The sequence below is a fragment of the Asterias rubens genome, chromosome 13 (genome assembly GCF_902459465.1).
Source record: "Asterias rubens chromosome 13, eAstRub1.3, whole genome shotgun sequence".
In the NCBI taxonomy this organism is placed as follows: Eukaryota; Metazoa; Echinodermata; class Asteroidea; order Forcipulatida; family Asteriidae; genus Asterias; species Asterias rubens.
The window spans coordinates 1,878,195-1,897,536 of NC_047074.1; the positions used below are offsets into that span (position 1 = coordinate 1,878,195).

Consider the following 19,342-nt stretch of genomic DNA (forward strand, 5'->3'; position numbering starts at 1 on the left):
AACCCCGTCGTACAACTATGTGTATTTATAGCTCGGAGCACTACGAATGTCGAATGTGTTTGAATCATGTGTATTAACACGAAATGTATAAAAAAAAATTGTAATTCGTACTTCCTTGGATAACCATCAGACACAAGGGATTTGGGGGGAGGGGGGGGAGTTCTCTTCAAAGGATTAATCTACACCAAAACATGGACACAGATTTATGTCAGATTAGAGGAGCTGTGGGAACGAGGTTTACAAAGGCCGCCTCGTTCAACGAATGATTAATACGAACTCAATCAGCATAACCTCTTCCCAAAACGTTCAAAGTAACGGCCCTCTATTCAACCCCGGAGGCAAGGGAAAGCGAATTGGAGTTTTACATCCAGGAAAACGAAATATTCCACAGGGAGTTGGAAAACCTAATGGGCAAAATGTTTCTGTCTTGTCTTGTTTGAGCTCAAAATTCAAAGATTTGTTATTATTACCGACTTTCGAATACACCACGTAGGGATACTGGTCTTTGACAATATTACCCAACATTTACAACGTATCAAGAATGTCACAAATAATGCTGGCATAATGAGAAATAAAAAGCTCCTGCAAACAACTTACCAAACAAAAGGACATGTGTCAAAACGCAACAAATGTAATTCTCTGCTGCGTATAAAATTCGCTATCTATAGGTACAATGTATTGGCGTGATGCAAGCAAGATAGTTAATGACCTGACTTTTCGACCCTTGCAGAGTCTTTATCTGTGTTTCGTTGAGCTTGTAGCTTCCAGAAAGCTTGTGTCTCTAATGTAATTCTTTGCTGTGGAAATTCACTATAGGTTATAGTGTAATCATTTGGCATGATGCAGAAAAACATAATTAATGGCCTACGTTTCACGCTAGCCGTGTATTTCCCGAAGGCTAAATGACAACACAACAAACATGAACAGGTACCCAAAACATGGTTAATCCTTCAGACCCCCCCCCCCCCCCCTTCCTAACACCTATTGCACATTGACCAGATGGGGGTCTTCAGCTATTATTATTGAAAAGCGACAAAAATAATTAAACTAACCGGTCTGGCTGCCGAGTAGAGTAGCCCAAACAGTCCCACCGACGCTACCAGACTGAAGATGCAACACGCCGAGATGCCGAATGTCCAGCACCGCGTCTGATGGTGCGTCGGCGTTACTTCTGGGTGGGAGGACTTGGTCAAGTTTACATCGCACTCTTTGCACTGCAAAACAAGAGAGACAATCCTAACACGTAAAATATCTGCTTAAAGGAACATTACATGATTGGAAAGTAAAGCTTGTCTATAAGATCACACAGATTTTACACGGTCTACTGATGATGATAGTAGAAAACATCCCTTTAAACATTTTTGTCTGAAATTTCCTAATTGATGAGGAAAACAAAATAAAAAATTAGGCCCCTACTATACCGATTTTCTTAACAATGTTAAAAATTCCCTGATAAGTAGATTTTCAATAATTTGTTGTTCTCCTCCTTCTTCAACAAGACAGCGTCGTTTCAGAATTCGGTTATGGTGCTGGAAAAACGACCATGTAAAGAAGAAGGGGCGGGGGGATAACACCCCCCCCCCCAAAAAAAAAAAAAAAAAAAAAAAAAAAAAGAGGGGTGCTCGAACTGATGATTACTTTTCTTTGCCGTTATAAAGCCATCTTTCCTGTCAGCCGGGCACATCTTTGAGCCGCCTTTAAGACCCTGGGCTTCAGAACTAATTAGCTCAACTCCTAACTATCACTTCCCGTTGTTTGTGTAAATTTCCGAGGAACATGCATGGACTTTTCAAATTGTTTGATGTTGTACATATTCCCCTACCCCCCGTCATTTAGTATCGAGTACCTCCATATCGATACTAGATATCGGTGTTACCTTCAAATGCAGGTATCGCTAACCCAATTTAAAAGCGCTTGCTCAGTAAATCATCGGTTTGGTAATATCGATTGTGCAAATATAATATCCACACTTTTTCGTTGTCAGCAGTATCAATCTGGTCGAAGTGCCTGATGAAACCGCCAGTTATGCATAATCAATATTTCTGTTAATGGATATATTCATTATAAATTTATTGACCAAAGCATCAATCCTACAAACTGTCAGCCGTTGCTAACTGAAACAAACACAATTCATTCCAATCCCTTCCAACTTGTTCCAAAATCCCTCAACCCCCCCCCCCAACCCAGTCTCCATCATCAGCAAAACCAACAATCTCCACAGACCTCAGTTAACTGCGATTTACGTCGATGCTACAGGCAATTGACACCTTTGGTAATTGTCACAGACCACGATTCTCCCTTGGTGTAGCCCGACATTATGCATACAGTATGCATGTGAACATTTACACTGATGAAAATGAAATGAAATGAAAGAAAAGAACACACTTATTGCACAAATGAAACCTAATAAAAGGCTTCGGACCTGAAGTCTTTCAATACCTGAGTGATACATTACCTCTTTCTAAAAACTAGGTTACTTCAGAGGGATAGATAGTGATATTGTTAAATATATTTATCGGAACATCTCTGACCGTTTTCAACATTTCATTATCGTATCATCAAGAGCGCAACTCCATCACTAAACCTTCTATAATATTACAAAGTAGAAACAGCCAATTTAACTCGGTCACTGTCATTAATTTCGGCTTGATACAGCAGCGCGAAGCAAGTACATGAAGTCATTAAAGTCAAGTTGATTCTCTTGGGTGATTGTTATTTAAGGCTTAATGCATCAACTCAGTCGTTTTCATTTAGTTCTGACCAATCACGGGGCTAGGGGTGAGTGCTTTAAAGATGCGTGGATATATTGTCTGATGATTGCAATTGATATACGTCGGGAGCTGTTTAAAGGCACATGACACTATTGGTAATTGTTAAAGACCAGTCTTCCCACTTGGTGTATCTCAACATATGCATAAAATAACAAACCTGTAAAAATTTGAGCCAATTGGTCGTCGAAGTTGCTAGAAAATTGTATAGAGAAACAGCATCCTGGTCGAACAAGTTGTGTGCTTTTCACGTACGTTGAATTCGATTCGAGACCTCAGCTGAGGTCTCGAATTCAATTCAAATAATTTGAGTAAGAAATCGTTTCTATACAACAAACTACGTTACTTCAGAGGGAGCCGTTTCTCACAATGTTTTACACTACAAAAGCTCCCCATCGCTCGTCACCGAGTAAGTTAGTATGCGAACAACTAATGTGGGTATACCAATCGAGTCATGTGCCTTTAAGCACGGATTCTACCAGGTTGCCCAACGGATTCCCTGTGACTTCCCTGGATCATGGAGTACACAACTAGTGCTGGATGATATGAAGTTTTGATTCATGACTGCAAGTCTTAATGATGATGTTCGAAGAGAAAGAGAGAGAAGGGAAAAGCAAGGGAGCGGGAAGAGAAAGATAAATGGGGAAATTGCATCTAAAGAGATGACTGTTTGTTTGTTTGTTTGTTTGTGTGTGTGTTTGTTTGCTTGGTTTGTTCGTTACTTTGTTTAAAAGGTTTTGATACTTTTTGTAGATCAAGATTTTTGTCATGACATGAATCCCTACTCACTGTGAATGAACATGTACATGATGCAAAACAATTTACCTGTAGAAGGTTCAGCTTCATTAGTAGTCAAGTTTTTGAGGAAAAAAAAGGTGAAGATCGCAGAGCAATATTTTTAAAAGAGTCGCGTAAATCTGTTGTACAGCGCACACACCCGAGACGAACATTATTTGTGTAAAATTGTTTTACTCATTTCTCCAAAACTACAGCATCTCAGCAAGTAACATTTCAAGGAAAGTTGTCTACAATCATTATCTTCAAACCGTGTAAAGTTACATGTAAATCTGTGGACGTTTGTGTTTCGTGTCGTACTAAACCCTTTAAAGGGAATAATGACTTTTTATTTGCAACTCCCCAAATCTCTGACTTATCCGCTGTGTTTTAAGTGCTATACGGGCCTAGGTAGGGGAATGGATTATGTTTTATTCATCATGATTCCCTGCGGAGAATGCTTGCATGTATCCAACTAAAATCCCCGGGAGGTGAAATTGCTTCCAGGATGTTATGTTGCTCGTTTATTGAGGGGGGGGGGGAGGGGAGAGATTTATGACGTTTATTACGAGTGGGGTGGTTAGGGCTGGTAATTAAAATCTTTGTATCGTACACAAATATATATGTTAAGCCTGAGCATGAGAGTTATAATTGTTAATTATTATTAGGTGTACGATGCCTCTGTTAATTTGAATTGATACCTATAAATTATTTACATGCATAATACTGAACAATACAACATTGCATTTGATATAATAATAATATGCACGAACTAACCCCGTCTTCAGTTCGCATGTTGGTGAAGCAATCGCTTAAAAATGTATAAATAAACAATACAATAATAAATACAGAAACAAATAAATAAACAAATCGATCTATCAATTATTAAATAAATAAATGATTCATTACAAATAAAATACTTCAGGACTGAGACCCCTTCTATAGGCATCTGAAAGTACACACAAAATTGTACAACAACGAGTGTTAACTTTCATTATTCTCTTGCAACTTCGATGACCAATTGAGTCAAAACTTTCACAGATATGTTTTGTATGCATAACATGGTGGGATACACCAAGTGAAAACTCTTCATGGCTCTGCTTACCGCCGAATTCCGCGCTTACGATCACGATTCCCCGCTTACGTGCAAGCGCCGAATTTCTGCGCTAGCCTCTTCAGCGTAGAATGCCTAGTAACGTGGAGTGCGCCCGCGCAGAAGCCCAAATTCGCAGCTAACCCGTGAAATAGGCTTGCCGTAAGCACAGAATTCCCTGCTTCCGTAAGCGCCGATTATGTGCTTACGGTAAGCAGAGCCATGAAATTGGGCCCCGGTCTTTGACAAAAATACCAGAGGTGTGCAGGTATCACATTAACCTAGAAATGACTGTTGTACGTGTGGAGATCTAAATTAATGATATAGACCGAATTCACAAACAGCTAGACTGCGTAGCAGTCTTAATTGCTAAGGAAAGTCAGACGTCACATCACAAATCACTATGGTAACATTTATAACTGGTCTGTTTTCAGGCATTGATGACGCGAATGCAGCTCATATACATTATACATTATAATTCTAATTGCACTAAATTAATAAAGACTATACAAGCAGCAGCAATTTTGAAGACAGTGTGTGCTTTTGGTAATTGTGGGAGCCCAGCCGTCGGTTTCACAAAACTCTTCCTACCTTAAGATTTATCTTAGGACTTAGGACGTTGGGACGCATTGAACCCATCCTAAGTTAGGACGGGTTACTCGTCCTAACTCGAGATAGGATTAATCCTGGCGTTTCGTGAAATCGGCTGCAATATTCTCACTTGGCGTTGATAAAATAAGCTAAAATTAAAAAAATTGCTCCATTTGGTCATCAAAGTCGAAGTAAATTATGGAAGAAAAAAAGCTGCGCATTTGTAGCACAAGATTTGGGCCGCCTTCAGATTGCTGCAAAAGACTTTATGCCTGAAATCTGTTACTGTTTTTTTTTTATGTTGGAATGGAAATAAATGTCTCGAAATTTAAATGCAAACTTAAAAGCTTTGAAGTTTTCGTCCTTGATCCTTACCAAGAAATTATGTATGCCATTAACGTGAAGAGTAAACGAAAATCCTACCCTGACTTTAAGTTATGGTTTAAGACTGTGTTTATTGCAATTTAAATCAGCTTTCGCAAGTCAAACTTGCAAGTATAATTGTATATAATTTCCAGTTCTTTCAGCGGCCGTTTATAAGTAATCCCATCCGCAGGCTGTCTTAAGAAACAGTTTCTCAGAGAGTTAATTTCCCAAAGGAAATCAAATGAGGATAAATGGACAATTAAAATTGTGGTTTATTTGTTTGTTTGCCCTAAAATGCTGTGTCCCAGTCTAGTTATCATATTAATGAACTTTGCATTTGAAATTAGACTTTTCTGGTCATGTTTTCTTCAAACGTGCGTAGCGTGGCTATGTGCACCTATAATTGTATACTTAAAATGTCACTTTTTAGGCAGAATAAATAAATGCAATTATTGCAACCAAGAAATTAAACATTTGAGCTGCACTTTAAAACAACTTGTTTTGATCACAACGGAGAACACAATTTAAAGATAGATTATTAAAATCACCATGGAAAACGCAATTTAGAGATGATTTAAATCATCTTTAAAATTGTGTTTCCTTTGTCCTGAACTAAGTTGTTGTTTTAATGAGGTCATTTTTTCTTCCCCAAAACATGTTTTTGGGCTCAATGGTGTCGCATTATATTGAGTTATGTTTAAAGCAAAGAAAAAAAACCATTTCTTTCATGCAAAGGGCAACACATAGGTACAGTTAAAAATCATATAGACGAACAAAATGTTTGAAGCTGTGTTGATGTTGTTTTTGTAGTTGATGTCGACGTTGTTGTTGTTGTTGTTGTTGTTGCTGCTGCTGTGGTTATCGACGTTCGTGTGGTTGTTGTAAGTGATGCTGTTGTTGTTGTAGTTGTGGTTGTTGTTGTTGGTGTTGTTGTTGGTGTTGTTGTTGGTGTTGGTGTTGGTGTTGGTGTTGGTGTTGGTGTTGTTGTTGTTGTTGTTGTTGTTGTTGTTGTTGTTGATGTTGTTCTTGTTGTTGTTGTTGTTGTTGTTGTTGTTGTTGGTGTTGTTGTTGTTGTTGTTGTTGTTGTTGTTGTTGTTGTTGTTGTTGTTGTTGTTGTTGTTGTTGTTGTTGTTGTTGTTGTTGATGTTGGTGTTGTTGTTGATGTTGTTCTTGTTGTTGTTGTTGGTGTTGTTGTTGGTGTTGTTGTTGGTGTTGGTGGTGTTGTTGTTGTTGGTGTTGTTGCTGTTGTTGTTGTTGTTGTTGTTGTTGTTGTTGTTGTTGTTGGTGTTGTTGTTGATGTTGGTGTTGTTGTTGATGTTGTTCTTGTTGTTGTTGTTGGTGTTGTTGTTGGTGGTGTTGTTGGTGTTGGTGGTGTTGTTGTTGTTGGTGTTGTTGCTGTTGTTGTTGTTGTTGTTGTTGTTGTTGTTGTTGTTGTTGTTGTTGTTGTTGTTGTTGTTGTTGTTGTTGTTGTTGTTGTTGTTGTTGTTGTTGTTGTGGTTGTGGTTGTTGTTGTTGTTGTTGTTGTTGTTGTTGATGTTGATGTTGTTGTTGTTGTTGTTGTTTTTGCTGCTGTTGATGGTTGCTGCTGCTGTTGGTGTTCTTTTTGTTGTTGGTTTTTCTATTCTTTCATTCGTCTTCGTCCATACACTAACACTTGTCGATGGGAAAAGCGCAAACTGTGGCTCTATATACATTAACATGTCCGCAGTCAAATAGAAGGTGAAGGTACGTTTAAGTTTGTTTTTGACTTGCACCGTTAATAATCCTTTGTTTACACTGCTTAAACAAAAAGTTGAGCCGAAACAAAGTTCCCTCAAACTTGGCACAGGCAAAAACCTGATTACCGTAAGATTCCTTTTGACATTTTCTAAATATAGCCAAATACACAGTCTCCTCCTATCTTCCTCACAGCCTTCGGGTCTTTTTAGCTAAATCCAATTACTACACCGTTCAGAACCCACCGATATCCAGCAAATAGTTTCCTGTGTAAAGGGCGCTGACAAGCTAACGCAGATGCAATGCTAGACTTGAAACGGAAATGCGGCAGTTGGCTAAAAGTTCGAGGTCGCTCTCTAGTCATCTTTCAAAATACACGGGTAGGCGGCAGGGGTGTTAGAACACTCAAGTTTAGCTCTGCTCTGTAGTTTTTATTGTACACTGTTTATAATGATTATTGTTTTAGGATAACCACTTCTACTTTGTAGTAGGCTATTTTGGGAAACTCTGCTCTTAGCTGTTTTTATAACGGCGTATTAACATAACTATAGGTTTACCGCATTCAAATGTTGAGTTCAATGGAAACTATACTCCATTATTATGCACATAATCCGTATGTTTGTGCTGCAGGCATGTTAGCTTCGTTTTTGAAAGGGCAATGTCACTGAGGAATGTTCTCCCAAAGAGGGAATTATCGTTCCCACTGGAGCATTTTAAGGGGACCAAGGCATATTGTGTATGCAAAGTCGATACTCACACAAAAACACATATCTTTATGAGTCCATGATTACTATGGAGACCGGGCACAAAACAGAACAGGCAACAAGAAACAAGGTCTTCATATGGAATGTCTAAGGCCTTGGGGGTACTCCACAATGAATACGAGGGGTTCTTATCTACATGGACAAAGAAAATTTAAAAAAATGTCTCCACAGGGATGCAAAGATATAGAATGAGTTTCGAACTTGCATTCAATGTGTGGACATTTCTTTGTTTCCTTTACACTTCACATTATTCAACACTGTAAACGACACTATGTGGACATGTGTACGTCCACAGTATTTCGAGTACGTTGTGACTATGATGACTTCTTTTGTTGACACTTCGTACATAGCGTTAAAACAAGACACCCATAAGGTCATGAAAGTCTGTGCAATTCAAATTCCCTGCATAAACTGAGGCATTAAAATTGACACGATGGGTAATGACACACATAGAGACACTTGAAACAAAGATCAACGTTTACACTGTATGGTGTTAAAATAACACGCAAGTCTGCAAAAAAAAGAATACACTAGTGTTTTTTCACCACCCTAAGTTGATACTATGATTATCTTTTCTGTATAGTGTGACAACGCCCTTGGTGTCAATGTTGAAACATCACTGGTTTAAAGGAACACGTTGCCTTGGATCGGACGAGTTGGTCTATAAAAAGCGTTTGTAACCGTTTTGTATAAATTGCATATGGTTGGAAAGATTTTTTTAAAGTAGAATACAATGATCCACACAAGTTTGCCTCGAAATTGCGTGGTTTTCCTTTTACTGTGCGAACTAACACGGTCGGCCATTTATGGGAGTCAAAATGTTGACTCCCATAAATGGCCGACAGTGTTAGTCGACAAGGTAAAAGCAAAACCGTGCAATTTCGAGGCATGTTTGTGTGGATCATTGTATTCTACTTTTACAACATCTTTCTAGCCATATGCATTTTATAAAAAACGGTTACAAACGCTTTCCAAAGACCAACTCGACCGCTCCAAGGCAACGTGTGCCTTTAAGTGGCAGTGAGTACACAATGACAACTAATAATATTGCCAGTGCAACATGTTTTGTTCCATAATTACTGCGCAACATTGTGTTTCATTTTCTGTATAGAACTGCACAGGAGACTTACTTTGTCTTTTCTTTTTCTTTCTTTTTTTCAATATCCTGAAGGATAATAAATAAAATTAATTTAAAGACATGTTACCATGACTAGTAACACTCGAAAGAAAACAACAAATATGTGAGAAAATCTCTCATAAGAAAAAAAAATAAAACAGTGTTTTACCCCCTCCTTCCCCTATTCAAAGATTCATACAATTTTCAGCATCGCCCTTTAATATATATCGTACGAAAGTGTTTGCTTTGGCAAGATTCGTCTGTGAATCACTATGACTGATTTGACCCCATGTGTCGATCGGTGGCCACTGCGCTATTTTGGGTAGCTAGAAACTCATGCAAACTTCCTGCGGTTCGTATAGAGTACACAACCCACACCATAAACGCTTATCGACTTACTTATCGGCTAGTAGTAGTAGGTGACCTTTTTATATTATTATCAGGTCGTCCACAGCTGCAGTCAAGATGAATGCAGATGTCTTTAAAGACACTGAACACTATTGGTAATTGTCAAAGACTAGTCTTCACAGTTGGTGTATCTCAACATATGCATAAAATAACAAACCTGTGAAAATTTGTGTATCTCAACACATTATAATGCATAAAGTAACAAACCTGTGAAATTTTGAGCTCAATTGGTCGTCGAAGTTGCGAGATAATGATGAACGAAAAAACACTCTTTTCACACGAAGTTGTGTGCGTTTAGATGGTTGATTCATATCCAGATCCAGATCAAGATTTCTAAACCTCGATTCTAAAAATCCGAGGTCTCAAAAAACAAATTCGTGGAAAATTACTTCTTTCTCGAAAACTACGTCACTTCAGAGTGAGCCGTTTCTCACACTGTTTATACTATCAACCTCTCCCCATTACATGTTACTAAGTAAGGTTGAATGCCAATAATTACTTTGAGTAATTACCAATAGTGTCCACTGCCTTTAATTTTACCACATTATTGCATTGATGCCTTTATTGACCCAAAATAATAATAGTGGCTTCTATAATAGCACTCTATCCGTCACTCAGTCGGAGGCTCAAGGCGCTTTAAATAACATACAGTATTTTCCTGCAAGGTATGTGATATGTAGGGCTGCGCTTGACTGATGGGCAATTTCGCTCAATATGTCCCTAAAACCGCTATCAGGTATTTTCCATCACTTTAACAGATTCCTGTCACTTTCACTCATAGTGTCGTGGGAGTTTGAAGGGCTGGGTTGCTCATCTCATATAGAGTTTGTAAATTCAGTCGACAACCGGATGTCTAAAAAGGTAATTAATGACCTACAAAACAAGGCATATATCGTCACATACAGATAAGTGTATTAAGCTACAAACTTGGCAAGAACAACACGGCCACACCTTACAAAAATTCCCCACGCACTCAGCAGAAGAACTCATCTTTACATGCAACTTGTTGTCGGCCGTGGCATTATTGGAGTTGTGAATGGGCTACTTTCGAACGCTAGGTGGCAGCAGACTAACCGGAATAATTGACATTGTTCATGTAGTTCTGACACTGATCTCTATTAGATTGGGTAAAATAGAGATCAGTGACTTCTGAACATGCCCATAATGTAATAGCGCTAACACGGTGACGGCCATTATTGTGTATGGCTGTCTTCTTAGATTATGCCACTTTCGAACGCTAGGTGGCAGCAGACCTGCCGGGAAAATTTGTATTATTAACGTAGCTATGAACATGCACGTTATGTAATAATAAATGTATCCAAATGTAGTATTCTCGTCAACAGCAACGCCTTTAAGAAAAGTTGGCATCGAGCTTAAGCTCCAATCTTATTTGAAGCTTCGGTTCATCTAATTCCAGACAGTCAAATTGGGAAAACATGTTATAATAGAATCACAGAAAAGCTTTCACTTTTATATTCACCGTTTGTTTTGTTTTGTTTCGATCTGTTTTATTTATTTCTGTCTCTATCTTTAATTTAATGAAAACATGGACAACGGGGATGTGTAAGCTTATTGGAATTGCAAGCAGTAGATTTCAATGAATTTGCAACAATGCATTACAGGTGAACATACTTCACAAACAAGAAACTTTCCCCTTCGTAGTCAACGACCAAAAACGGTGTCCGACCTCCTTATACAGATATATCCTGCTCTTCAAAAAACGGGGATGTTGCCGTGAATAGATACCCAAGAGCGAATCAAAATTAACATCATAATAGTATTAGAATAACAAAAATGTGATCGGCTGGCAAACTTAAGTGTTATTTTAAAACCAAACAGTGTTTATCTTGTGTCCACTCTCTGAAAGCAAAAGTCCAGAGTGAACATTTCACGCTCTTCTCCGAGTGGTGTCACTTTCACTCTTTTGGGAGTGAAAGTCAATCTGTGTCACGAGTCCTGTTAAGAGAAATTGGAACAAACTTCCCTCTTAATCGAGTTGACACTACCCGTAGTCCACTCTAAATAGAGTTGTCCGCCACACATGGCAATTAGAAAAGTGGAATGGCGGACAAAACAAAGTTCCCTCGTGGAGAAATACTTCCCCATTAAAGGCATGGACACTATTGGTAATCACTCAAAATAATTGTTAGCATAAAAAAGTTACTTGGTAACAAGCAATGGAAAGATGTTGGTAAAAATAAATTGTGAGAAACGGGTCCCTCTGAAGTAACGCAATTTTCGAGTAAGAAGTAATTTTCCACTCAAATATTTGAATTTGATTTCGAGACCTCAGAATTACCTTTAGAGGTCTCGAAATCAAGCATCTGAAAGCACACAACTTTGTGTGACAAGGGTGTTTTTCTTTCATTATCTTAATATTTTAATATCTCGCAACTTCGACGACCAACTGAGTTCAAATTTTCACAGGTTTATTTTGTGCGTATTATGTTGAGATACACCAAATGAGAAGACTGGTCTTTGACAATTATTACCAAAGGTGTCTGGCATGCCTTCAAATGAAAAACAACGGGTTTGTTGACGTACTCGGTGCATTCATATTCAAGTCAATGTGTTCGAGGATAGGTTACACATACAATCTGATAGCAGGATCTATAAAGACTGACTGATGAATAACAATGAGGGTAAAACAGTCTCCATCAGGTTCGAAAACCCTGTTGAAGACCTGGCCACCTTTGGTATTTTTGCTAAAACAATACATTATCATAAAAACCTACAGGTAACGAGCAATGGAGAGCTGAAGAATTTTAAAACTTGTGAGAAACGACTCCCTCTGAACATGGAGGAGTATTAAAGTGTTTTGGTTTTTTTTTAGAAAGAAGTATTGAGCAGTTTACAATTTCCTAATGTGTCCTTTACGTGGGAGGAAGTGTCTTGAACGAAGCATACAGGCATGAAATTGCAGTTCAGTTTCTACAAACCTCAAAGTGTCAATTACAATGTGTGCGTTATGAGCAAAAGACAACATCAACAACAGCAACAACAAATCAACAAACATACTCCACAGAATAACAAACACAGGTTGTTAAAACAAGAACTTTCCATGCACATTAATGAATTCCAGTGTTTTCAAAACCCACATTTAAAAACGTCAACTCATCGAAAGCCGATCGGCCAATCGAAGCGCCCTCAACATGCAAAGAACGTATCACTCTTTGGGGGTGTGTATCATATTTTAAAGCGAGGGACTTCTAGGCGGGAACTGTATCACCTGTGAATTATGACAAAGGGATGATACAACTTCCTGAACAGACCCACGAGGCACACGAGCTGAGCTCCCCCGGGAAAACAAAATGGCGTGAGTCGCATTCGAAGAGTAATGTTCAATTCAACGAGGCATGTTTTTGCAATGATTTCACGTTGAAATCAACGCGTGAGTGAAATAAACTCGACGGGATGGAGTTTTGATTATACACTCACCATGGATCGTTCTGGGAAATAATATGTAAGACGGCGAGTTTTAGTGTTTCGTGGCGAAACACCTAAGGAAGGCCTAGGCATGTATTGAAGAAGTCATGATGGTCATTGAGGTTGAAGATGTTACAAATAAACATTTACTTGAAGGCAGCGGACACTATTTGAATTACTCAAAATAATTATTTTCATAAAACCTTACTTGCTAACGAGTAATGGGGAGAGGTTGATAGTATAAAACATTGTGAGAAACAGCTCCCTTTGAAGTGACGTTTTCGAGAAAGAAGTAATATTTCCACGAATTTGATTTAAAGACCTCAAGTTTAAATTAAAATTAGGGTCTCGAAATCAAGCATCTGAAAGTACACAACTTCATGTGACAAGGTATTTTTTTTTTATAGTTATCTCGCAGCTCCGACGACCAATCGAGCTCAAATGTTCACAGATTTGTCGAAACACACCAAGTGAGAAGACTGGATTTTGCCAAGTACCAATAGTGTCCAGTGTCTTTACCTCTCTATCAAGGATTGAAGTCCCTTTGTAATGCATCCAAGTCTATATGGATAACTTTTGCAATATTATTTTCAAAGATTTTAATTTGTTGTTGGGTTGTTGATTATTAAACATTCGTTATGCACACACAAATAATAGTATTAACTGTAAACAACCTGCCAACATTCAATATATGCTTATTGAATTGAATTGAATCCACTAAAACGAGGACTTGTCTTTGTTCTTCCGTTCCTTTGTTTATCTTGTTTTCTTTGTTTTCTACGTAGGCCTAACCATTGTTTTTGTACACGGAACCGGACCGATAATGTTTTCGCTCCGTCTCGGAACACCCGGATCCCATATTGTTCAAATCCTTGGCTTGAATGAGTTCACACATCTCCCAACAAAACACACCCCAAAATCCTCCAAAGGTTTCCTGGGATTCCTAGAACAAAACAGTATGAGGCCGCGACTGGAAGGAGGAGGGGTTACGCCCCTACACCTAGCCTTGATTCAAGTCCCATTCCTGTTAAGGTCTCTAAGCATATCGCGCCAACTAGCAAACAAGCCGTATGGCTTGAATCAAGTCTAGTGGGATTAGGACTTGAATCAAGTCTAGGGTCTCGGGTACACAATGCCACACATCGAGCTGCCAAATGAGTTTGACTGTGAACAATTTCAATTTATAATACCTCCGACCTTTCGATAAAAATGTCATTAAGATATAACTTGGTCACGTTTACGTTATAAGGCCATCCTATATTGATTTGTGTTATCGCCAGGTCGTTCAGGCACGGGTCTTGAGAAAACACAGTAATTCAATTTGAGATACGGGCCGACGATAGAGGATGGTAGGCCTAAATAAACTTCATTTACACATTTGGAATTGTATTTATAAGAATGGTTTTTCCAGCGCGAGTATAGGCCAGTATTCTCACTTGGTGTATCCCAGCATAAGAATAAAATAACAACCTGTGAAAATGTGGGTGCAATTGATCATCGAAGTGGCAAGAGGTTTAATGGAAGAAAAAACACCATAGGGGGCTTTCAGATGCCTACAATGGTCTTTAGGTCTGAAGTCTTTTAATATTAATTTGAGTGAGAAATAACTTGGTTTTTTTTTCTCAAAAACTACGTTTAACTCCAGACGTTTTTAACAAAAGCTTCCCATTGCTCGTTACCAAGTAAGTTTTGATGCTAACAACTGATTTGCGTCATTACCAAAAGTGTCCAATGCACTTTTAGACGAAATGTTTAGTCTAACTGTGTTCAAGATGAGTTTGTTGTTTTTATGCATTATCAAATTGTAAATTTAAAGCCATTGTACACTTCCGGGACATAAAAAAAATATCACACTGTACAAATTACTTAAATGGTTTACATAAGGTAATGGTGAAAGACTTCCCTTGATATATTATTCCATGAAATACTTTACTTTTGGAGAAAACATTAAAACAATTGTCAATTCTCGATATCGAGAATTACGGATTTATTTTAAACACATGTCATGACACGGCGAAACGTGCGGAAACAGGGGTAGGTTTTCCCGTTATTTTCTCCAGACTCCGATGACCGATTGAGCCTAAATTTTCACAGGTTTGTCATTTTGAATATAAGTTGTGATACACGAAGTGTGGGCTTTGGACATTACTGTTTACCAAAAGTGTCCCAAAAAATGGCTTTAAAGCTGAATGTGTATGGTGAGCGCCATGTCTATATCCAAAGATATCGTTCAATCAAACAGTCAAGCAAAAATTGAAATTCATCATAATTCATAAGGTCATGGCTGGAAAACAACAGGGATTAGAGGGTCATCGTTGCGGTTTATTGGCCTTTCCGCTAGTCAGTCAAGAAATCAACCTTCGAATAAATCCAGAATCAAAAATAAATTGTTAGATTGATTACTACCCACCAAACGAAACGGGATAAAGACCATGTGAGCACAGGTTCCAAAGTGCGCGTGTGTCGGGGGGGGGGGGGGGGGGTAGTTCAAAACAAACTTATGTATTAACAATAGTAAGGCCTTAATAATTAATAATTAATTAATAATTTATTACGGCACTTTTTTTATCGAAACGGGATGAGGAAAATAAATGTGAATACAGGCTTCAGGTTTCAGGTTTCAAATTAGTCAATGCAAATTTCTACGATTTTTTCTACGTTATTTTTATTTGTTTAATAAATTATTTAGGCCTTAGTGTGTTTTATATCTATTTCTTTAACTATTGTACAATGCTTCATTTATGCTTATACAGTTGTGTTTATCATTTCGAAAGAACAGACGTTATTATTTGAGCGAAGTAATATTATTTATGACAATGCATTATGCAAACTCTATGCAAAATTGTACGAGGATATTTATTTTCTGTTACAAAACAGTTCGGCCTACTGATTTTTTTCTTACAATTTGTTCATAGGCTATCTGGTTTTGGAATCATTTTTTTTTTTTTTTTTTTTTTAATACAACATGGGAACTCAAACGAAGCAAAATTCGATGATAATTTTTATATTGTCGTCACAATATTAGTGGGGACTAATAATTATATACCTTCACATGTTTTCTAATTGCGCTATTATTGTTTCAATCATTCAAAGGCACCGTCATCATATTGAACAGGGAAAAAAATATAAACTTTTATCCAAACTCTACTAATCAAAAACTAAAGATACAAGTTTGTTTCCTCTTTTTTTTTTTTTTTTTTTTTTTTTTTTTTTACCAAGAAAGTGGTCTTACTGTTACATGTTTTGACGTTTTTATCAAATTACTAAATTTTCCCGCAGGCATTTTCGGGTATTCGGTCGTATAATTGGACGCAAGGGGAGTGCATTGAGGCTAAGCATACGGCTATACAATTATGGTTGACATTTTTTTTTTTTTTTTTTTTTTACAGTTTGCCAGTTTAAAATTACTTATTTCATTATAGTTTTGCGTTCCCGATCGTTTGTCACTTCAGCAGTACCCCTCGCACATCTGTGTCATCTAACAAATACGCCTGAGCCATAAATTATACATTTTGAGACCATCCAAAGGCATGGATTACATACACTTAATCCGCTATCTAAACATATCTCTTAAAATAACATATTATGAAGTACTTTTAATATAATACAATTATATTATTATCATCCGGTAGCCGAGTTCTAACATCATTAATGCTGTTAAAAACTATTAGAGAAACTTGGGCATAGTGACATAATACAACGGCAGTACAGTTAATAACGATCCTATAAGCTAAAGTAATAGTCCAAGTCTATTTTCTATACCATCCGCCCTGGTAATAGTTAAAAGAAGGACAGTTCTTTTCAGAAGTCTCCCGAACCCCCGATTATCTAAAGCAAGACAGTTCTCTAAGAACAAACTCTACCTGGCAAGTAGATACACACGTGGAGTTACCGCAAACCAAAAATACATTGATACCTCACCATGCAATGCCTCAAATCCTATGATACAACGCTGGTTCAACACACGTATTTTTTTTTTAACATGAAAGTAATCTTTAAAGTTGAATTTAATAATTTTGCAATAACGAAAAATAATAAACACTTCCAAGTTTGCTCTTTAGCCTTTGTAAGAGGGGGCTCAATATGTCTTGAAAGTGCAGGTAAATAATGAAATGGAAAACAAAAAGCGATCAATTATTGTGTTGTCGGATGCCTAAGCTGAAGCCTTTCTCAATATTTTGAACAGAATTACAAAATGTTTTTCTTCGTACTTTTACCTGCTTATAGGAAACTGAACTTTTACTTTCCTCGTAGCCGGAACCATCGGAAGGGGAGATCGCAAATTGTGTGCTTAATTTTCGATAACAGGGTACTAAAAGGCTCATTCTTGTATTTAATTTGTATTGTGCTATTTCTCTCTCCGTTCATGTTTGTCCATTTGGGTGTCTAAATGCATTCACTGTATTGCCGTAAACATGGTGGGCGAATTTAGGTTAATGGTTTTTGTTATACGTGATCAGAATAGTGGATAAAGGAATCCACAAAGAAGTCATGAGTTCCAAAGGTTAACCAATTACCCTTTAAATACTCCAGCCAAATCCATCATGCCAGCTGGCTGGCTCTTACGTAACACAACTAAGCAGCGGCAGTGCCCCCCCCCCCCCCCCCCCCCCACACACACACCCACACACAAACTCGCGTTAGAGTACCGACTGTACACGCATTAACGTCTAGCCAGCCGTATTATGGAAAGGGGTCCCTGGGCCGGATTTCACAGAATAGTCTTATCTCGGGATTCCTACCTCCATGGTACGAGTTTACTTGTCCCATTTTACAACCATGCCCGCCATTAACTTAGGACTATCTCTCAAGTTATCTCACACTTACTAGTCCTAGTCCAAATTTCGGCTTTAGGAAACCGACCACAGGGCCCGTCTTGCGATGGAGCATAAACTACACAAGCACAAACTGTTCCTATAGCTCCCCCCTCCTCCCCCCCCCCCCCCCCCCCCCCCCCCGAGTCTGTAAACCTAATACAGCCACATTTCTGGTAAACTTCATGGGCATACAGTTAGCCTTGATCAAGGCTGTGTAATAAAGCTAAAACCATAGAGCACCTCAGCCGCCCGAATGTCCCCCGACTGACTCTAAACAGAATAGCACACCGTACTCTCACCGCTATTCCACACACCGCTATCGCCCACAATCCCAGCCCGTGAGCCGTCAGCGGGTTGGATTGTGGGCGATAGCGGTGTGTGTGTGTGCGGGGCTGCGTGGATGTACATTACAGGCGCTGTGTGGGTGTAAGAGTATGGTGTGCTATTCTGTTTAGAGTCAGTCGGGGACTTTCGGGCGGCTGAGGTGCTCTATGGTTTTAGCTTTATTACACAGCCTTGATCAAGGCTAGCACACCCACCCACCACGACACCGTAGTGTGCCCCCAAAACACGGTGTCAAGTCCAAATTCCTCCATGGTCCAAACTACTACAGAATAATTCACATACCTTATCCGTTGTCGAATCTGTTGACGGCAGTGTCACTGTGGTGTACGTGCTACCATCATACACAACCTTAGCTTGTTGAAGCTTGCCGTCTGTCGAGTGTATCTTCATATTGGTTCCTTACACCAAGAAATGCTTACAGGAAAGTAGACAAACTTCAGCACTTCTCTTGAGCGAGATGTAACTAGTTTACGTTGTCCAATGGTTGTAGAAATGCACATGCAGGCTACCCACTTACAACACACACCCAACACATTGATGTGATGTATAACGAGCAGTTGTGTGCAACCTAGCGCATTGTGTACACGTCAACAGTAAAAGATACGGTAGCCCGGAGAGGACATCGTCAACCTCATAAAAACCTAGCGCATTGTGTACACGTCAACAGTAAAAGATACGGTAGTCCGGAGAGGACATCGTCAACCTCATAAAAACCTAGCGCATTGTGTACACGTCAACAGTAAAAGATACGGTAGCCCGGAGAGGACATCGTCAACCTCATAAAAATCAGTGGTGGTGTAACACTGGACTTAGTAGTAGTACAGGGGCCGATTTCACGAAACTGTACGCAACTGCGTAAGTCCACTTGCGCAACGTTTATGGCGTAAGTTGCTCAATAAACGTTGCGCAAGTGGACTTACGCAGTTAAGTAAAGTTTCGTGAAATCGGCTGCAGATCTGCAAGGTATTTCTGAAACGGCACACTTAAACAAAAATGGTTTACCGGGTACGCCAAACTATAAAATAAACCAACGCTCAATTCAATGTTAATAATATTCATCATTTTATTACAACATTTTAATGATTAAAATAAAAATAATGTTTATTTATAAGTCTATTTAAATAAAATTATTTTGACATTTCACTGTTTGCTTACTA

The 19,342-nt window shown here is 38.6% G+C and overlaps 1 protein-coding gene across 1 annotated transcript in view; it reads right to left on the bottom strand.

Moving 5' to 3' along the window:
* Window positions 1–18,743, bottom strand: part of LOC117298499 (integral membrane protein 2B-like) — a 29,978-nt gene extending 11,235 nt beyond the window's left edge. The window contains exons 1-2 of the mRNA XM_033781786.1: window positions 18,468–18,743; window positions 1,053–1,214 (exon numbers count right to left, since the gene is read on the bottom strand). Of these exons, the coding sequence (XP_033637677.1) occupies window positions 1,053–1,214; window positions 18,468–18,575 (270 nt within the window). The 5' untranslated portion in view covers window positions 18,576–18,743. The remainder of the gene's footprint in view (window positions 1–1,052; window positions 1,215–18,467) is intronic.
* Window positions 18,744–19,342: the final 599 nt, after the last annotated feature.